The 15,502-nt window shown below is 38.6% G+C and overlaps 1 protein-coding gene across 4 annotated transcripts in view; it reads left to right on the top strand.

The window, feature by feature from the left end:
• The window catches only part of sik3 (SIK family kinase 3), a 55,057-nt gene that overhangs the window by 15,102 nt on the left and 24,453 nt on the right, over positions 1–15,502 (top strand). For all 4 annotated transcript variants that reach the window (XM_061826717.1, XM_061826715.1, XM_061826716.1 and 1 more), the window contains exons 7-14: positions 8,240–8,358; positions 9,896–10,006; positions 10,285–10,419; positions 12,033–12,110; positions 12,550–12,659; positions 14,255–14,411; positions 14,513–14,662; positions 14,830–14,903. In XM_061826717.1, the coding sequence (XP_061682701.1) occupies positions 8,240–8,358; positions 9,896–10,006; positions 10,285–10,419; positions 12,033–12,110; positions 12,550–12,659; positions 14,255–14,411; positions 14,513–14,662; positions 14,830–14,903 (934 nt within the window). The remainder of the gene's footprint in view (positions 1–8,239; positions 8,359–9,895; positions 10,007–10,284; positions 10,420–12,032; positions 12,111–12,549; positions 12,660–14,254; positions 14,412–14,512; positions 14,663–14,829; positions 14,904–15,502) is intronic.

Raw genomic sequence — 15,502 nt, 5'->3', positions numbered from 1 at the left:
TGCCTCAGCAGGAGCTGCAGCTCTTCATAAAATAGATGGAATCATGAAGAAAGAACGTTACAGGATGATATTAAGGCCACATCCGAAGACATCATTCAGAAAGCTAAAACTCGGGCGTAAATGGAGCTTCCAAATGTACAGTGACCCTAAGCATACTCCCAAAACAGTTCAAAAGTGGCTTGAGGATGACAAAGTCAATATCTTAAAGTGGCCAACACGAAGCCCTGATCTGAATCCGATCGAAAATTTGTGGGTAGAGCTAATAAGGTGAAATCTGACACAGTTTATCAGGAAGAATGTGCCAGAATTCCAGCAGTGTACTGTCAGAATCTTGTGAAAGTTTACCCTAAACATTTGACCCAAGAAAATGCTACTCAATACTAAGGAAATGAAAGTAAACTTTTGAGGTTGAAGAAAATATAAAATTATCCAAGATATTCTCTGTATCATTATTGTGGCATTTAACAAAATTGAATAGTTTTGGTGATCCTGACTGACCTGAAACAGGAGAGAGAGGTTTAGTCTGACTTTATTTCAGAGAATGAGACAAAAAATGAACCGTGTTTTTACACAGTGTAAGTAAACTTCTGGATTAAACTTTAAATGTATCTGTTTCCCCATGCTAAGTATATACAGTGAGGAAAATAAGTATTCAAACAGTGTGATTTTTCAGTTCTCACACTTTGAAATCATGGAGGGGTTTGAATTTTTTTTATTTTGGGTGCATGTCCAACTGAGACATAATCTTTAAAAAAATACAGAAACAACAATGTATGTTTTTTTGTTTTTTTTTTTTTGGATGTTACTGCTGCTTATAAGCATTTCAACACCTGCCAATCACCTCTCAAAGACCTTTTAGTCGACCTCTAAAAAAATCAACTTACACCCTGCTTGTTATTCTAAATTAGAATTACCTGTTTGAGATTGTTAGCAGCAAAAAGACACCCGTCCACCCCACACAATCAGTAAGACTGCAGCTACCATCGTGGCTGAGACCAAAGAGCTGTCCAAAGACACTGGAGACAAAATTCTAGACCTTCACAAGGCTGGAAAGGGCTATGGGGCATTTGACATGTTACTTGGTAGAAAAAAGATCAACTGTTGGAGTAATTATTAGAAAATGATAAAAGCTAAACTGTCAATCCCCCTCGGACTGGGGCTCCAATCAAGAGTACACTTGGTGGCCTATCAAAGAACCTAAGAAAGGTGAAGAATAATCCTAGAACTACACGGAAGGAGCTGGTCAATGATCTGAAGAGTGCTGGTACCACTCCTGTCAAGGTTTCTGCGGGTATTACAATAAGATGTTATGGCTTGAAATCATGCATGGCACGGAAGGTTCCACTGCTTAAATCCGCACACGTCCAAACCCTTCTTAAGTTTTCTCATGACTATTTGGATGGTCCAGAGGAGTCATGGGAGAAAGTTATGTGGACCAAAATAGAAATTTTTGGTCTTAATTCAACTTGGCATGTTTGGAGGAGGAAGAATGAGGAATACCATCCCAAAAACAACATCCCTACCGTGAAGCATCGGGGGTGCAACCATCAGGCTTTGGGGGTGTTTTTCTGAACATTGGATTTTGCACTCTATTAAGGCGAGGATGACTGAGGCCATGTATTGCGAGACTTTGGGGAACGAACACCTTCCTTCAGTTAGAGGATTGACGATGGGTCTTGGCTGGGTCTTTCAACATGACCCAAATCACACAGCCAGGATAACCAAGGAGTGGCTCCATAAGAAGCATATCAAGGTTCTGGAGTGCCCCAGCCAGTCTCCAGACCTAAACCTAATCTCAAAAATAAAAAAAATTCAAACTAAGCATTTTTCAGCGGTAGCCCAGAAAGCTGACTGATATAAAGGAGAAATCCAGTGCTTTGCATGAACAGTGTATCCAATAGGTCATGTAAGATGTACTCTATTGTGACAATGTGATGCTAAATCGTCTCTCATTTAAGTGTTTTGAAAAGATTTTTGTTGACAATTACGAATTTTCAGGGGCGCTGCCATTTTCGCAAGTCACATGATGTACGTGGGTGTATGTGACGTGTACTGTGCCATTCCAAACGCTTGATTACATGGGACACCATTATGCCCAGTGCTGATTTCTTGGATTTATCCTCATCTGATGAAGAAATAACAGTTGATCGGGAAGACTGAGGAATACTTCCATACATATTTGAACATGTAGATGTAATTAATGTTGATTATTCGGTTCTTCGGGCAGAATGATGCAGAGTCTGACTACGTGGAGGCCTACGTGTGACATAAGTGCGTAAACAAAGGCGCATGGGAGCTCCGGGGCGGCAGCCGCGGATGGTTCTTTGGATTGCAATGACGCGGAGTGTGACGAGCGAGCTCCGGTGGTGGGCCGCGAGCTGAGCTTTCAGGCTGCAGAGGCCTTTCGACTAAAGGCCTCCCCAAAACGTTGAACCTCGGCTCGTGGCCTCCTGCTGGAGCTCGTGACCCGCCTTTGGTGGTGGTGGCGGAGGCCTTTAGCCTAGCTTCGGCGTCCGAGGCTAACGAGGCGGGCGGCGGCGGAGGCTGTTAGCCCGGACGCCGAAGCTAGGCTAAAGGCCTCCGCCACCACCGGAGCTCGACTAAAGGCCTCCCCGAACGTTGAAGCTCGGTCGCAGCCTCCCGCCGGAGCTCGTGGCCCGCCTTTGGTGGAGGCGGAGGGCTTTAGCCTAGTTTTGGCGTGCGGAGCTAACTGGATACACTGTTAATGCAAGCACTGGATTTCCCCTTTAAAGAAGGTCTGTGCTTAGGAATGGGCCACAATCCCTGTTGCAGTGTGTGTGTGTGCAAAACTGGTGAAAAAAACACAGGAAATGTTTGACCTCAGTAATTGCAAACAAGGGCTACTGTACCTACTATTAACATGGATTTTCACAGGTGTTCAAATACTTATTTGCAGCAGTAACTTACAAATTAATTAAATATACATTATGATTTCTGGATTTTTGTTGTTGTTTTAGAATGTTTTTTTTTTTTGTGATAGCTAGACTCACAGGTATTGGTTGAGTGTTTTTATTTGGAATATTAATACCTTTTATACATTTTACCGTAAATTACCTGGCAGAAAAAGATTAAGAAAAATCTGAATCCTATAGTTCAAAACTGAGGAGAGTGTAACTGTGACTAGTGACCAGAAGTGCTCTAGGGGTGTACAATGCCAAAAGAACATGCAAATAAGTATCTGGAACGTTTCTGGTACAATGAGCCCATAAGTTTGATTTTTGAATAGCACATTTCGTGCCAAGCATATTGTGAAATGTCTGATCTCTGGAATACTTTAAACTGTATAAGCTGTAAATTACCCAATTTTTTGTGTTGTTTTTTGGGGGGGTCAGGAAGAATGTATTTCTACGTATTTGTGCTCACTAATCAATGTCAGACACTGAGAGGACTTTTTCCCATGTTGCAAATGTTGCAGCTACTATTAAATTAGTAGTTGAGGTTAATTTGTATACTTTTGAAAGGTTTTTGTTATGTTGAAGTAGTTCTATTTTCTGAACAAAAATGGGTAGTTCTAAAATATTTCTGTGTTGGGAATCTTTTTAGGATTGTTTGAACTTTATAGTGTTGAAGGAAGGTAGCACCTCCAATTTTAAATTTTTGGAATTGGCTTTTACGTGATATAAGCACATTGTTTTTGAATAAGTGATTTAGGCGGTCAATTACACTTTGTTCCCATGTGCTGTTGTAAAGGGGTATTTTGTCATTAATCTCAACATCATGAGGTACGGTATGGTGCTAAAATTATATGAAACTGAAATTACATTTTTTTTCCAAGCTTTTCCACCAAGATGATAAAGTGGCAGGAATAATAATATTCTTAAAATAACTGTGGCATGAGACGGGATGAGTCCTGAAAGTTTGGTGCTATTGCAGTCAGTATTGTAGTTCCAGCTAAGATTGCTATTCAACATTGGATGTAATCATTTAATGAGGTACTGTATTTGACTAGCTAAATAGTTTTTGAATTTGGGTGCTTCAAGTCTCCCTTCTGTTTTTACCTTTCTGGTGGGTAGCTGGGTTATTTTTAGAGTAAAATAAAAAAAATAATAAAATAAAAAATGGCAGAGTCTATCATTTGGAACCATTTTAACGTGGGTTGGAATAGCATCAATGAAAATACTTAATTTGTAGTAACCTTTGTTACTGTAGCTGTATGCCCTAAAAATGAAAAGGGTGGGCTGTTCAAATGTTTTAAATTAAATTTAATTTCTATACCACATTTTCCAGTAGAGGTATGTGATTCAAATTATTCAACTCTGGAAAATTTTGTTGAGTTTTTATTAACGGTGTAGTGTGTCAAATTCTCAATTGGAATTGGAAAGGTTGGATTTTGGCAGGATTCCATGAGTAAGTCATTATAGAGAGTATTATTGATTTTGACCAATTGATAGCATATTCTGATGATTTTGAAAATGTATTAATGAGGTTAAAAACTGTTTGACCTGATTTAGGTTCTTGTAAATAAAGCAGTATAGAATGTGCGTAAAAGATTAACGTTGTGTTCTGAGATGGGAATCAAAAAGGAAAGACCAGTTAACTTTCTTGAAAGTTTTTTCTGCATCTAGTGAGAAGATAATAGTTTTTAGATCATTACATTGAGGCATACCTATCAGTTGCCTGACGTTGTTGGTGGCGCTCCCTCCTTTAATGAAACACGTTTGGTCATAATGTATTAATGATGGGATAACTTTTTTGTTTTCTGTTGGCTAAATGCTTAGATGTGATTTTGATGCCTGTATTAATTAGTGACAGCAGTTGGTAATTAGTTGGATGAGTGGCGTCTTACCCTGATTTCGGTAGTGGTTTAAATACGGCTGTCTGTATTCATAGGGCTTCGAAAGAGGGCTTTACCTTTTTTCTCTGTCATCATTCTGAAAAATGGTGGTTCTAGGAAACACCAGAAATGTTTATAGAACTCAGAGGAAAATCCATCATTGCTTGAAGTTCTACCTGTTGACATATTGTTTAAGGCCTTATGTAATTGCAAGATATAATGGGGGGGAAAACGCTTTACTTTCTGAAGTTAATTGAGGGTTGTATAGGTTATTGAAAAATTTTTTTTTTTCTTTTCTTATGATATGAATATCCAGTGCCTTGTGAAAGTTCGGCCCCTTGAACTTTTCAACATTTCGCCACATTTCAGGCTTAAAAAAAAAAAAAAGCTATAAAATATATATATTTTTTTTTGTCAAGAATCAACAACAAGTGGAACACAATCATAAATTGGAATAAAATTTTTCGGCTATTTTATACTTTTTTAATAAATAAAAAAACTGAAAAGTGGGGCGTGCAATATTATTTACTTTCAGTACAGCAAACTCACTCCAGAAGTTCAGTAAGGATCTCTGAATGATCTAATGTTGACTGATGAAAACAAGTCTCCGAAATAAATGCACACGCTCTGTGATTAGGGTTCTGTTTAAAGTGCAGAGCGCATCTTGAAGACCAAGGAACACACCAGGCAGGTCCGAAATACAGTTGTGGAGAAGTTTACAGCCGGGTTTGGATACAAAAAGATAACATCTCAAGGAGCACTATGCAAGCAATTGTTATTGAAATTGAAGGCAAATCAGACCACTGCAAATCTACCAAGACCCGGCCATCCCTCTAAACTTTCACCTTGAACAAGAAGACTAATTAGAGATGCAGCCAAGAGGCTCATGATCACTCTGGATGAACTGCAGAGATCTACAACTGAGGTGGGAGAGTCTGTCCATCGGACAACAATCAGTTGTACACTGAACAAATCTGGCCTTTATCAGTCACCCACGTTTAACGAGTCCATTCGCACCATCGCACTCGCAAATCGCAACTCGAACACGAAAAATCACGCGTGTAAAATTTGTTACGAGTAGAAAAAATAGATATTAAGACATTGCTTATTTTGTGTAGTCTTGAAATTAATTTACACGTTTATTTCATAAACGTTAACAAAACAAGCCTGCTCCTAAACAGTCAGTATACTCACCCGGAAACAGCAAATGCAAGTTAACCGTATTGACCATGTCCGGAAGTGATGCCAAAAGCGCATGTTCTGAGCTGCTTCACGTACTGCGAGTGCATTTACGTGGAAAATCATCAACATAATAAGCATGTCAAATGAAATTCAGTTACACTAGGGGTGCTCAATGTGTCGATATCGAGGCAGTCTTGGTTGATTGTGTGACGGCGTGCCCCCCCCCAAAAAAAACCCCCGTCGCTTGATTCAAGTATGGCCAATACGTTGAGCGCACGCACATGAAGGCGCGTTCTAACAAGCCGGCATCATATTTACGGCAGTCGCGGCGATGCACCCGTGCACCACTAACTAGCTAGCTAACGTTAAACTAGTTTGTCCATATATCTAAATGGGAATGGCAATTTTCTCTCGTGGTTCCACGTTATTTTGAAATTAAAGTTTCCCCCCTACATGCTTTCAGAAGATATAGATTTCATTAATGGATCGACAATAGATACCGCCGTAAATTACGCTGGATTATAACAATACATCACGATTGCCAACAGGAATGTTTGTTGCAATGTATGGCTAGCTTGTGGCCACTAACATAGATTATGTTGAACTAAACTTTCAGCATTTTCAAAACATTGGTGGTAAAGATCGCTTGTGTTAATTCCTTGACAGGCCAGTGCATTTAGCTTCTCTTCAGATAAAGTTTCAGATCAAGAATTTTTATTGATGAAAAATTTTAAATACCATTTATATCATGTTCTACTCATATCAGTTGAAATTGGAAATTACCATTTATGAGTATGAAATTTGTTCATTTTAGTTATGTATTTGATTATTTTATTTTTAATTTACAGTTATGTTATATTAATCCAATAAGTTATTTTAAGGTCTTGAGACTTCATCCCTAAACACACCCGCAATTTATCTGCGAGCATGACTGACCACACCCGTACATTTTTCAAATGTGAGTGACTGCTTTATGGAGAGTGGCAAGAAGAAAGCCAATTCTCAAAGATATCTATAAAAAGTCTCGTTTTAAGTTTGCCACAAGCCACTTGTGAGACACACCAAACATGTGGAAGAAGGTGCTCTGGTCAGATGAAACCAAAATCGAACTTTTAGGCTGCAGTGCAAAACGAAATGTTCAGCGTAAAAGCAAGACGGCTCATCACCCTGAACACACCATCCCTACTGTCAAACATGGTGGTGCCAGCCTCATGGATTGGGCCTGCTTTTCTTCAGCAGGGACAGGGAATATGGTTAAAATTGATGGGAAGATGAATGGAGCTAAATGCAGGACTGTTCTGAAAGAAAACCTATTAGAGTCTGCAAAAGACCCGAGACTGGGGCGGAGATTTATCAACCAACAGGACAATGATCCAAAACATAACGCCAAATCTACAATGGAATGGTTCACAAATAAACATATCCAGGTGTTAGAATGGCCAAGTCAAAGTTCAGACCTGAATCCAATCGTGAATTTCTGGGCAGAGCTGAAGACTGCTGTTCACAAACGCTCTCCATCCAACCACACTCAGCTCGAGCTGTTTTGCAAGGAAGAAGGGGCAAGAATTTCAGTCTCTTGATGTGCAAAACTAATCGAAACATACCCCAAGCAGCTGTAATTGCGGCAAAAGGTGGCGCTACAAAGTATTAATGCAAGGGGGCCGAAGAATATTGCATGCCCCTATTAATGGCAGGGGGCCAAATAATATTGCACGCCCCACTTTTAACTTTTTAAATTGTCCAATACATTACTTCACGATTGTGTCCCACTTGTTGCTGATTCTTGACAAAAAAATATATATATATCTTTGTTTGAAACCTGAAATGTGGCGAAAAGTTGAAAAGCACTGCATGCTAAATTAGTACTTGCAAAATATATCAATATCCTGTGGTGATTGAGTAAATTTACCATTTCAATATCCTGTGGTGATTGAGTAAATTTACCATTTCAATCGTGGATAAATGTAATAAGTGCTTTTTCTTTGTTGAACTTGATTTGCGAGAAATTGTCCTTATTGTTGTGCTCAAAATTAGTGTATTAGTTGTTGGAGTAGGAACTCTGTTGTTTTCGATTTATATCCAATCGAGTTGTTTAGCAATATAAAGTCGGTTGCTAATTAGGTCTCAGATTCATTGTATCTTCCTTTGTGAGTTATATAATTTTGATCATGGATATATGGGTCGTCAAAATACAGTTTTAAATCTCAAACCTATTGTAATCTAGATTTTGTGTGTGTGTGTGTGTGTGTGTGTTTTTGACAGATTGTGAGTATCTGATCAGGCATATGTTGGTACTGGAACCCAGCAGACGGCTCACCATGGAACAGATCTGTAAGAACAAGTGGATGAGACAAGGGGACCCTGAACCCGATTTTGACAGGGTGAGCTCTTGGAGAATTATTGTGCATCTTGATTCCAGGAAAAATTATTGGCATTGCAGTATTTCAAATATGTTTCGCTTGGAATTAGTGTTGGTGTGTTTACCAAGACTAGAAAAAGTTTTAATATCTCGCGATTAAAAATGAAACTATCATTTTTTGTTTCATAACTTTTAACAGTGACTGAGCTGGCTTCTAGCAGGAGTCTGTCTTCGGCCACAGCACTATCCAACTTCCCTTTTTCTATCAAGAATGGCATCTTTCTCATTCCCAGAAGTGTGTTCAGAGAAAGAAATTGCCCCTAGCTCTAGTCTACCATTCCTGTGGACCATCTTCAGCTTATGGAGATAAAAGATGGATGGAGTGAGATATGGAAATATTTCGTTTACACAGTCAACATTGCAGGCTGTCCAATTCCATAAAAACCAGTCTGCAAATTGTGTTGTAAAGCCACACACTCTCCTTCCAGCAAAATAGTCAAGTACCTTGCTAACCGGTCATTTAAATCAGTGGTTCTCAACTGTTTTTTGTGACCCACTTTCGTAGAAGTTAAGGACAATCAAAAATAGTTTTCCTTTAAAATAGAATCTAAAATGATATGTACAGTAGTTATATTTTTAAATACATTTTCAAATGAGTTTGGTGCGTTGAGGTACGTTGCTTACCATGACAATCTGCACACAAAGGCTAAGTTGCACCGTATTTGTTTACGGAATGAATAGTAGCTAAAGGACCAGGAAGTAACATTTTTTAATCACTTTTCTCCTGTGCTCCACGTGAGAACATAGTACGCCGCTGGACTGTACTGGAAAAATTAGGATAGGAATACAAAGTAATATTTTTACCACCTGTCTGTAACTCACCCAAAATTGGTCACATAACCCACCAGTTGAGAATCTTTGTTCTCAATTATACAATAAGTTCAAAGAGTAGCAGGTAAGCAATTGTAATACATTTAAACTACTTACAGTACCATTGTAAAAGTCACAATTATTTTGTCACGAACAAACTTGTTCCCCACTCTTTGCAGTAAAGGAAATAAATGTAACAACCTGGTTGCATAAATATGCACACACTCAAACTCAAACATCATTGAAGCACAATTGTCTTTTATTACATTAAGTGTCCTTTTTTGTATATGACAATTATTGTGGAACATCCTAATGAGGGCACACTTGCGCACTCTTTTTTTGCAAAAATGCTCCAAATCAGTAAGAATGCGAGCAAATCTCCCGTACACAGCTCTTTTCAAATCAAACCACAGATATTTTATTTGATTCAGGTCTGGGTGATTCGAAAAACTTTAATCTCCTTCTGGTGAAGACATTTTGTTGATACTGTAGTTACGGTGTTCTTTTGGTGATGAGCAGTATTGTTTTCCCCCAAACATACCTCATTGAAGTCATAACTCCAATTGTGATAAGTGGTATTCAAAAGGATTTTGAAAGTTTGATGTTAAACATGTTTTGTGTCCTGTTATGGTTATTCTCTTTAATGTCATTTTTCTAATCCTGATTTATTCCATTTTTCTCCCATTCAGTTGATAGCAGAGTGTGAGCTGGTTAAGACTGAAAGAGAAACAGAGCTCATTAATGAGCAGGTGCTAATAGCAATGTCAGAGATGGGCCTGGACAGAGAACGCACAATTCAGGTTAAGCAAACCTATTCTAGATTACAATATGTGACACCGATTGACCACAGTGCAATTATATGACAAATATATTATTAAATTAATACTTTGGTAACATTGCACTTTAGAACTGACTATTATCATGTTTGTAAAGGCACAATTTTTATACAGTTTTTGTAATGGACTAAATTGCACAAGTGGTCTTAATGTTATGGCCGGTCGGAAAAACAATAATTTTCCTTTCTCAAAATGAGATTTCAGGATGACTTCTGTTTGAAATACACCTTTTCATTCTTCAGGCCCTACAAACAGATGCATATGATCACTACAGTGCCATCTACAGTTTGCTATCTGACCGTCTCAAGAAACACAAGACATTGCGTGTTGCTCAACCCACTCCACGCTCCATTAGCTATCCACTTAACACTGTACAGGTAAATGCTTTACATTTTATTGCAGTGGAATGTTGAAAGACCACAATCAGTTGTGTGAGGCTAGGTGGACTTATAATTTGAGCTAATTTGAAAATATTATTTCCTCAATCATCCATAGAAATGTAAAAAAAAAAAAAAAATCCATGCTACATCAGAAGATTACCATCTTAAGAAACATTATTGTATTGTAACTAAGATTTGAACATTCCCTTTCATACATGTGAAATAACGTAAATTAGTTCATCCAGGACAAGCCGAAAGAAACTTACTTACTTTAGTTAACCAGCCTTTTTGATGGTGAAACAATTGAATGTGTATTGCCCCCTTTTTTTTCTGCAGTGCTCATTTTGTTTAGCTGCTCTTGCCTTTATTTTTAGTTTTTTTTTTTCTTTTTCTTCACTTGAATACAGTAGTGTTTCACAAACATGAGAAATCCTAGTTGCATTGAACGCCTCTGTCAAAAAGCAGCACAATGAAGTTCGGTCTCTTATGTATACAGTGGTACCCCTGGTTCTGAAATTAATTCGTTCCAGAAGTTGTTTCATAACGTGAATTTTTCTTGAGTAGAAGCATATTTTACATGTAGTCTAATGTGCATAATGTAAAGAAAAATTTAAATTGTTTATATATGTTTGCCATTGAGCGACTATATGAAGAGAAGGGTGAGTAACAAGCAAAAAGCATCGTGGGGGAAAACATACGTACAAATGTACGCACGCACACTACTTAATTCCACTAAAGATTCTTTGGGCCCATGGTGAATACAGATGAATAAACTTGCAAAACAAAAACTCACGAAAAAAGTTGTACTTTACCAATGTGTGCTAGTGTGTGATACCGCTAGCATGATTCCGTGACAGTCACGTGTCCAAGGGAAACGAAAAGCATCATTGGTAAAAATTGATGTCCCTCCTCGCCAATGGGATGCCAGGAAGATGCTGGACAACGGCCAATGGAAGAGCAGCTCTATCATGCCACTTTCAAACCAGGATACAGGATGTTTACAATAGGTGGAATTTGGGGGCTACGAACAGCAGTGCCTATTTTTGCCTTTCGTATTCAGAATTTTACTTAGTAAAAAGAGAAAATATTTTTCGTTTCATAAAATGAATTTTTCTTTACAGGAGACTTTCATAAGTAGCAGTACACTGTATTTTTTAGATTTTTTTTTTTTTTTCAGGCAAATGGTCCATTTTAACAGTGCTGTATTTTGAAGATAAGCACCTAATTTAATTTTTTAAGGAATCCATTGCTTATTTATGAAGGAATCAATTGTACACACCTTGCAGAATATGGTGCTAGTAGTTTGCAGTTTAGGAACATATTGTGAAAGCAAGATAACTTTTGCTCAGTGACGCCTCTCTGCTGTTATAAAAAATTATTTTTATCTTAAACAACCCAAAATAGAGTTGTTTCAGCATCACTTAAATATTTAATCACGTGATTGTATATTTTATGTAATGCAGGTAAATTTGAATGCCGAGTGTTGAAGCCCTTTTGCTAAATGATGTAGACTGACCTTAACATTTTGCCAATCCCACTCCTCTAAGAGGATTGTTTCACAAATTAGTGTAATCCTCACCTGACCTTTGTGTCTCCGTTTACTTTTGTAGATGGATCCACAGGGTAATCCAGTTAGCATAACTGTTCCTCATGTCCAGCTTATCAACCCAGAGAACCAGATTGTTGAGGTTAGTAGAGGATGTTCTATACTCGGATTTATACTTTATCAACATTTTGTCTTGCTAAATCTTTACTTTTTTTTCATGCCAATGTACTTGGGTTGGCAAAGAAATGGGGAAACTGAAAGGGAAAATAAATCAGTGAACATCTAAAGTATTAACATTTTAAGTAACTTTATTTCTCACTATAAACCAGAAATGAAGGTTTGTTTCTGATATGGATTACTGATGTCATAAGAAATTTTAAACACCAGGCCTCCAGTCGGGTTAAAAGTGCAGTAAAATATACATATATTAGAACCCTGTTTTGAAATTAGGAACTTTACATGCACATGTCAAATGAAGTCCAGTTGAATAATATCGTATAGATGCTTTCAGAATTTTTCACACAAAGAATTAAACTTTGAAAGAGGGCAATTAATGATCAAATATGTCTTTTTTTGTTCAGCCGGATGGCAACATGGCGCTCGACAGTGATGAAGGTGAAGAGCCATCTCCTGAAGCCATGGCTCGCTACCTCTCAATGAGGCGGCATACTGTGGGTGTACCGGACCAAAGGTAATAATAGCAAGGCAAAGACAACATATTTAGTTTAAAAATAACAATGATGACATTAGTTGTACTAGAATAACTAAACTACAGTCGTAGTTAATCAGAGGCGGTTTAAATGCTGGCAGGTGTATGTTCAGTCATATTTATTCAGATTTTCCCAAGTTGTGCAATAGATTCCAAAGCATTCAGCATTTTTCCTCCCACTGTATCACTGCTGGGTTGACAAAATGTACATAAAAAATGGCTGTCCAAAAAAAGTCAATCTGGATTAGTCGTAGACCAAAACAACTCTTGACCAACAAGATTAGGAAAATGATTTGCAGGGGAGAGAAGGTCTGTTGTAAATCAACCAGATCAAATAATTACTGTAAAAACACACTTCCAATGAAGTTGGAGTGTTGTATTAACCATAAAATATTGTTTTTAGCAAATAATTAACAGAATTTTATGGCAGCAAGATGTTCCAAAAAAGTTGGGATATGGTCATGTTTACCACTTTTACATCACCTTTTCTTTTAACAACATTCAGTAAACGTTTAGGAACTGAGGACACTAATTTTTGAACCTTTGTTGGGGGAATTTTTTCCCATTCTCGCTTGATGTACAGCTTCAGCTGTTCAACAGTACGGGGTCTCTGTCGTTGTATTTTATGCTTTATAATGCACCACACACTTTCAATGGGAGACGGGTCTGAACTGAAGGCAGGCCACTCTAGTACTCTTTTACTTCAAAGCAACTTTGTTGTATCTGACCCTCCTTCCTGCACCCAACTGTATACATTTCAGATTGTAATACAGCTTTGCAGTAAATGAGCCTGTTTACTAGATTGGCCTCCCTGCAGTCCAGACCTGTCTCCCATTGAAAATGTTTGGCGCGTTGTGAAGTGTAAAATATGACAATGGAGACCCTGGACTATTGAAGAGCTAAAACTGTACATCCAGCAAGAATGGGGGGGAGGGGACTTCACCTACCAAGCTTCAAAAATTAGTGTCCTCCGTTCCTAAACATTTATTAAATGTTGTGAAAAGAAGAGGTAATGTAAAAGTGGTAAACATTACCATAGCCCAGCTTTTTTGGAACATCTGGCAGCCATAAAATGTTATGTTAATATTTGTTTGCCAAAAACAATATTTATCAGTTTGACAGTCTTTAGTTTTTTTTGGCGGTTTTGGTCGATCGCGTCACACCGTGCCAGAAAAAAAAAAAGTCAGCCTATCATCCATCTCGTGTGGCCAATGCATAGATCACACACACATATAGGCGCATTCTAGCAAGCTGACCTCCTATTTACGGCTCTTGCTTTCTCCTCGGCAGTCGCGGCGATGCACGTGTGTCCCCCATCGGTAGATCGCGAGAGGCTGGCTCCTTGAAAAGTAGATCTTGGGGTAAAAAAAAGTCTGGGCACCCCTGTTGCAGTGTATTCAAATATAGGTTTTACATGACTTCCAAATCATTGTGTTTTGATTTTATGTACACAATGTCCCAACTTCATTGGAATTGGATTTGTAGTTTATAATTAAAGCATCCAAACAGATCTTGGTCTGCCACGACGAATGTGGTTTAGGAACCCGTTGACTGCTTATTTTACTATTCTGTTGTAGGACTGAGATGCAAGAGGCTCTCCAGAAACTGCCACCGGGTTTCCCCAGGGGGGCAATGCCTCAGCCCCCTTTTCCTCCACTCATGCCTACAATGGGACAAATGAACACTCTCTTGCCAACACAAAGCCTACAGCCCACACAGCAGTTAGAGTACAAGGTGTGGTAATTTTGATGTGGTTTTCCTTGCAATCCGTAGTAATGTCACAGTGTTCGCGAACCAAGATTAACTCAAGGGTTTGATTTCTGTTCATACTTTAGGAGCAGTCATTACTCCAACCACCCACTCTGCAGTTACTCAATGGCATGGGCCCCCTTGGTCGAAGAGCTTCTGATGGTGGTGCTAATATCCAATTGCATGCTCAACTCCTGAAAAGGCCCCGGGGGCCATCACCTCTCGTTACCAGTCCGGTAAGTATTGTTTTTTTTTTTTTTATTATTGCTGTTGTTTATTGTTGTTATTGTTTTTAGTAGTAATAATATTTATTAATTAAAATATTAATGATTTATTAATAATAAAGTCCAATTCATAGTGTTAAAACGTTATTGTTGATGAGGAAACCCTCTGCCTCCCTTAGCACCCTATTCCTGCTGTTGCCCCGGTAGATGAAGAGGGATCAGATGGAGAACCGGATCAAGAAGCGGTACAAAGGTAACCAACTGTAACCACTCTGTAGTGGGGCAACGCAGAGGTATATAGATGCAGAGGTGCTGTTAAATTAGTGTGAGTGGCATGTTACTTTGACACTTGGTGACAGGTACAGGTTTTGTTTGTGCTGAAATCTCAGTCAAGGTAAAACCCTCTTAAGTTGTCCTCTTTGTGCAGCAGTTACTTTATCCTTTGCTGGTGGCCTGGGTTACTCGGATTCTGTGCCTCTAGGCTATTCTGCTTTTTCCTACGAGTGCTGGCCACTCTGCTGTGCCACTCACTCTGTTTCTGCTCCTTTTACCGTCGTGCAAGTGCCTTCCTCTCTGGTTCTCAACTTATTCAGCCAACAGTTCCAGTGAAATGCTAAAGCCATCGCTTCATCTGATTCCCCTGTCAGTACATACAAATTTAGACTCTTTTCTACCCTTTCTCATCTAGCTTTGCTTTCTCTGAGCTTGCAAAGCCTTTAAAGTAAAAGTCCTTAACTTGTTAATTGTTGGACACAGTACTCATAAGCTCTAACTTTTATTTGTGATTTAATTTTCTACCATTAGGCAAGATCTTATGATCCCCTTTTGGCAGTGGTGGGAATGCGTGGGCTT

This window comes from Syngnathoides biaculeatus, chromosome 8 (genome assembly GCF_019802595.1).
Source record: "Syngnathoides biaculeatus isolate LvHL_M chromosome 8, ASM1980259v1, whole genome shotgun sequence".
Classification (NCBI taxonomy): domain Eukaryota; kingdom Metazoa; phylum Chordata; class Actinopteri; order Syngnathiformes; family Syngnathidae; genus Syngnathoides; species Syngnathoides biaculeatus.
This window is presented reverse-complemented; position numbering and strand designations above follow the sequence as displayed.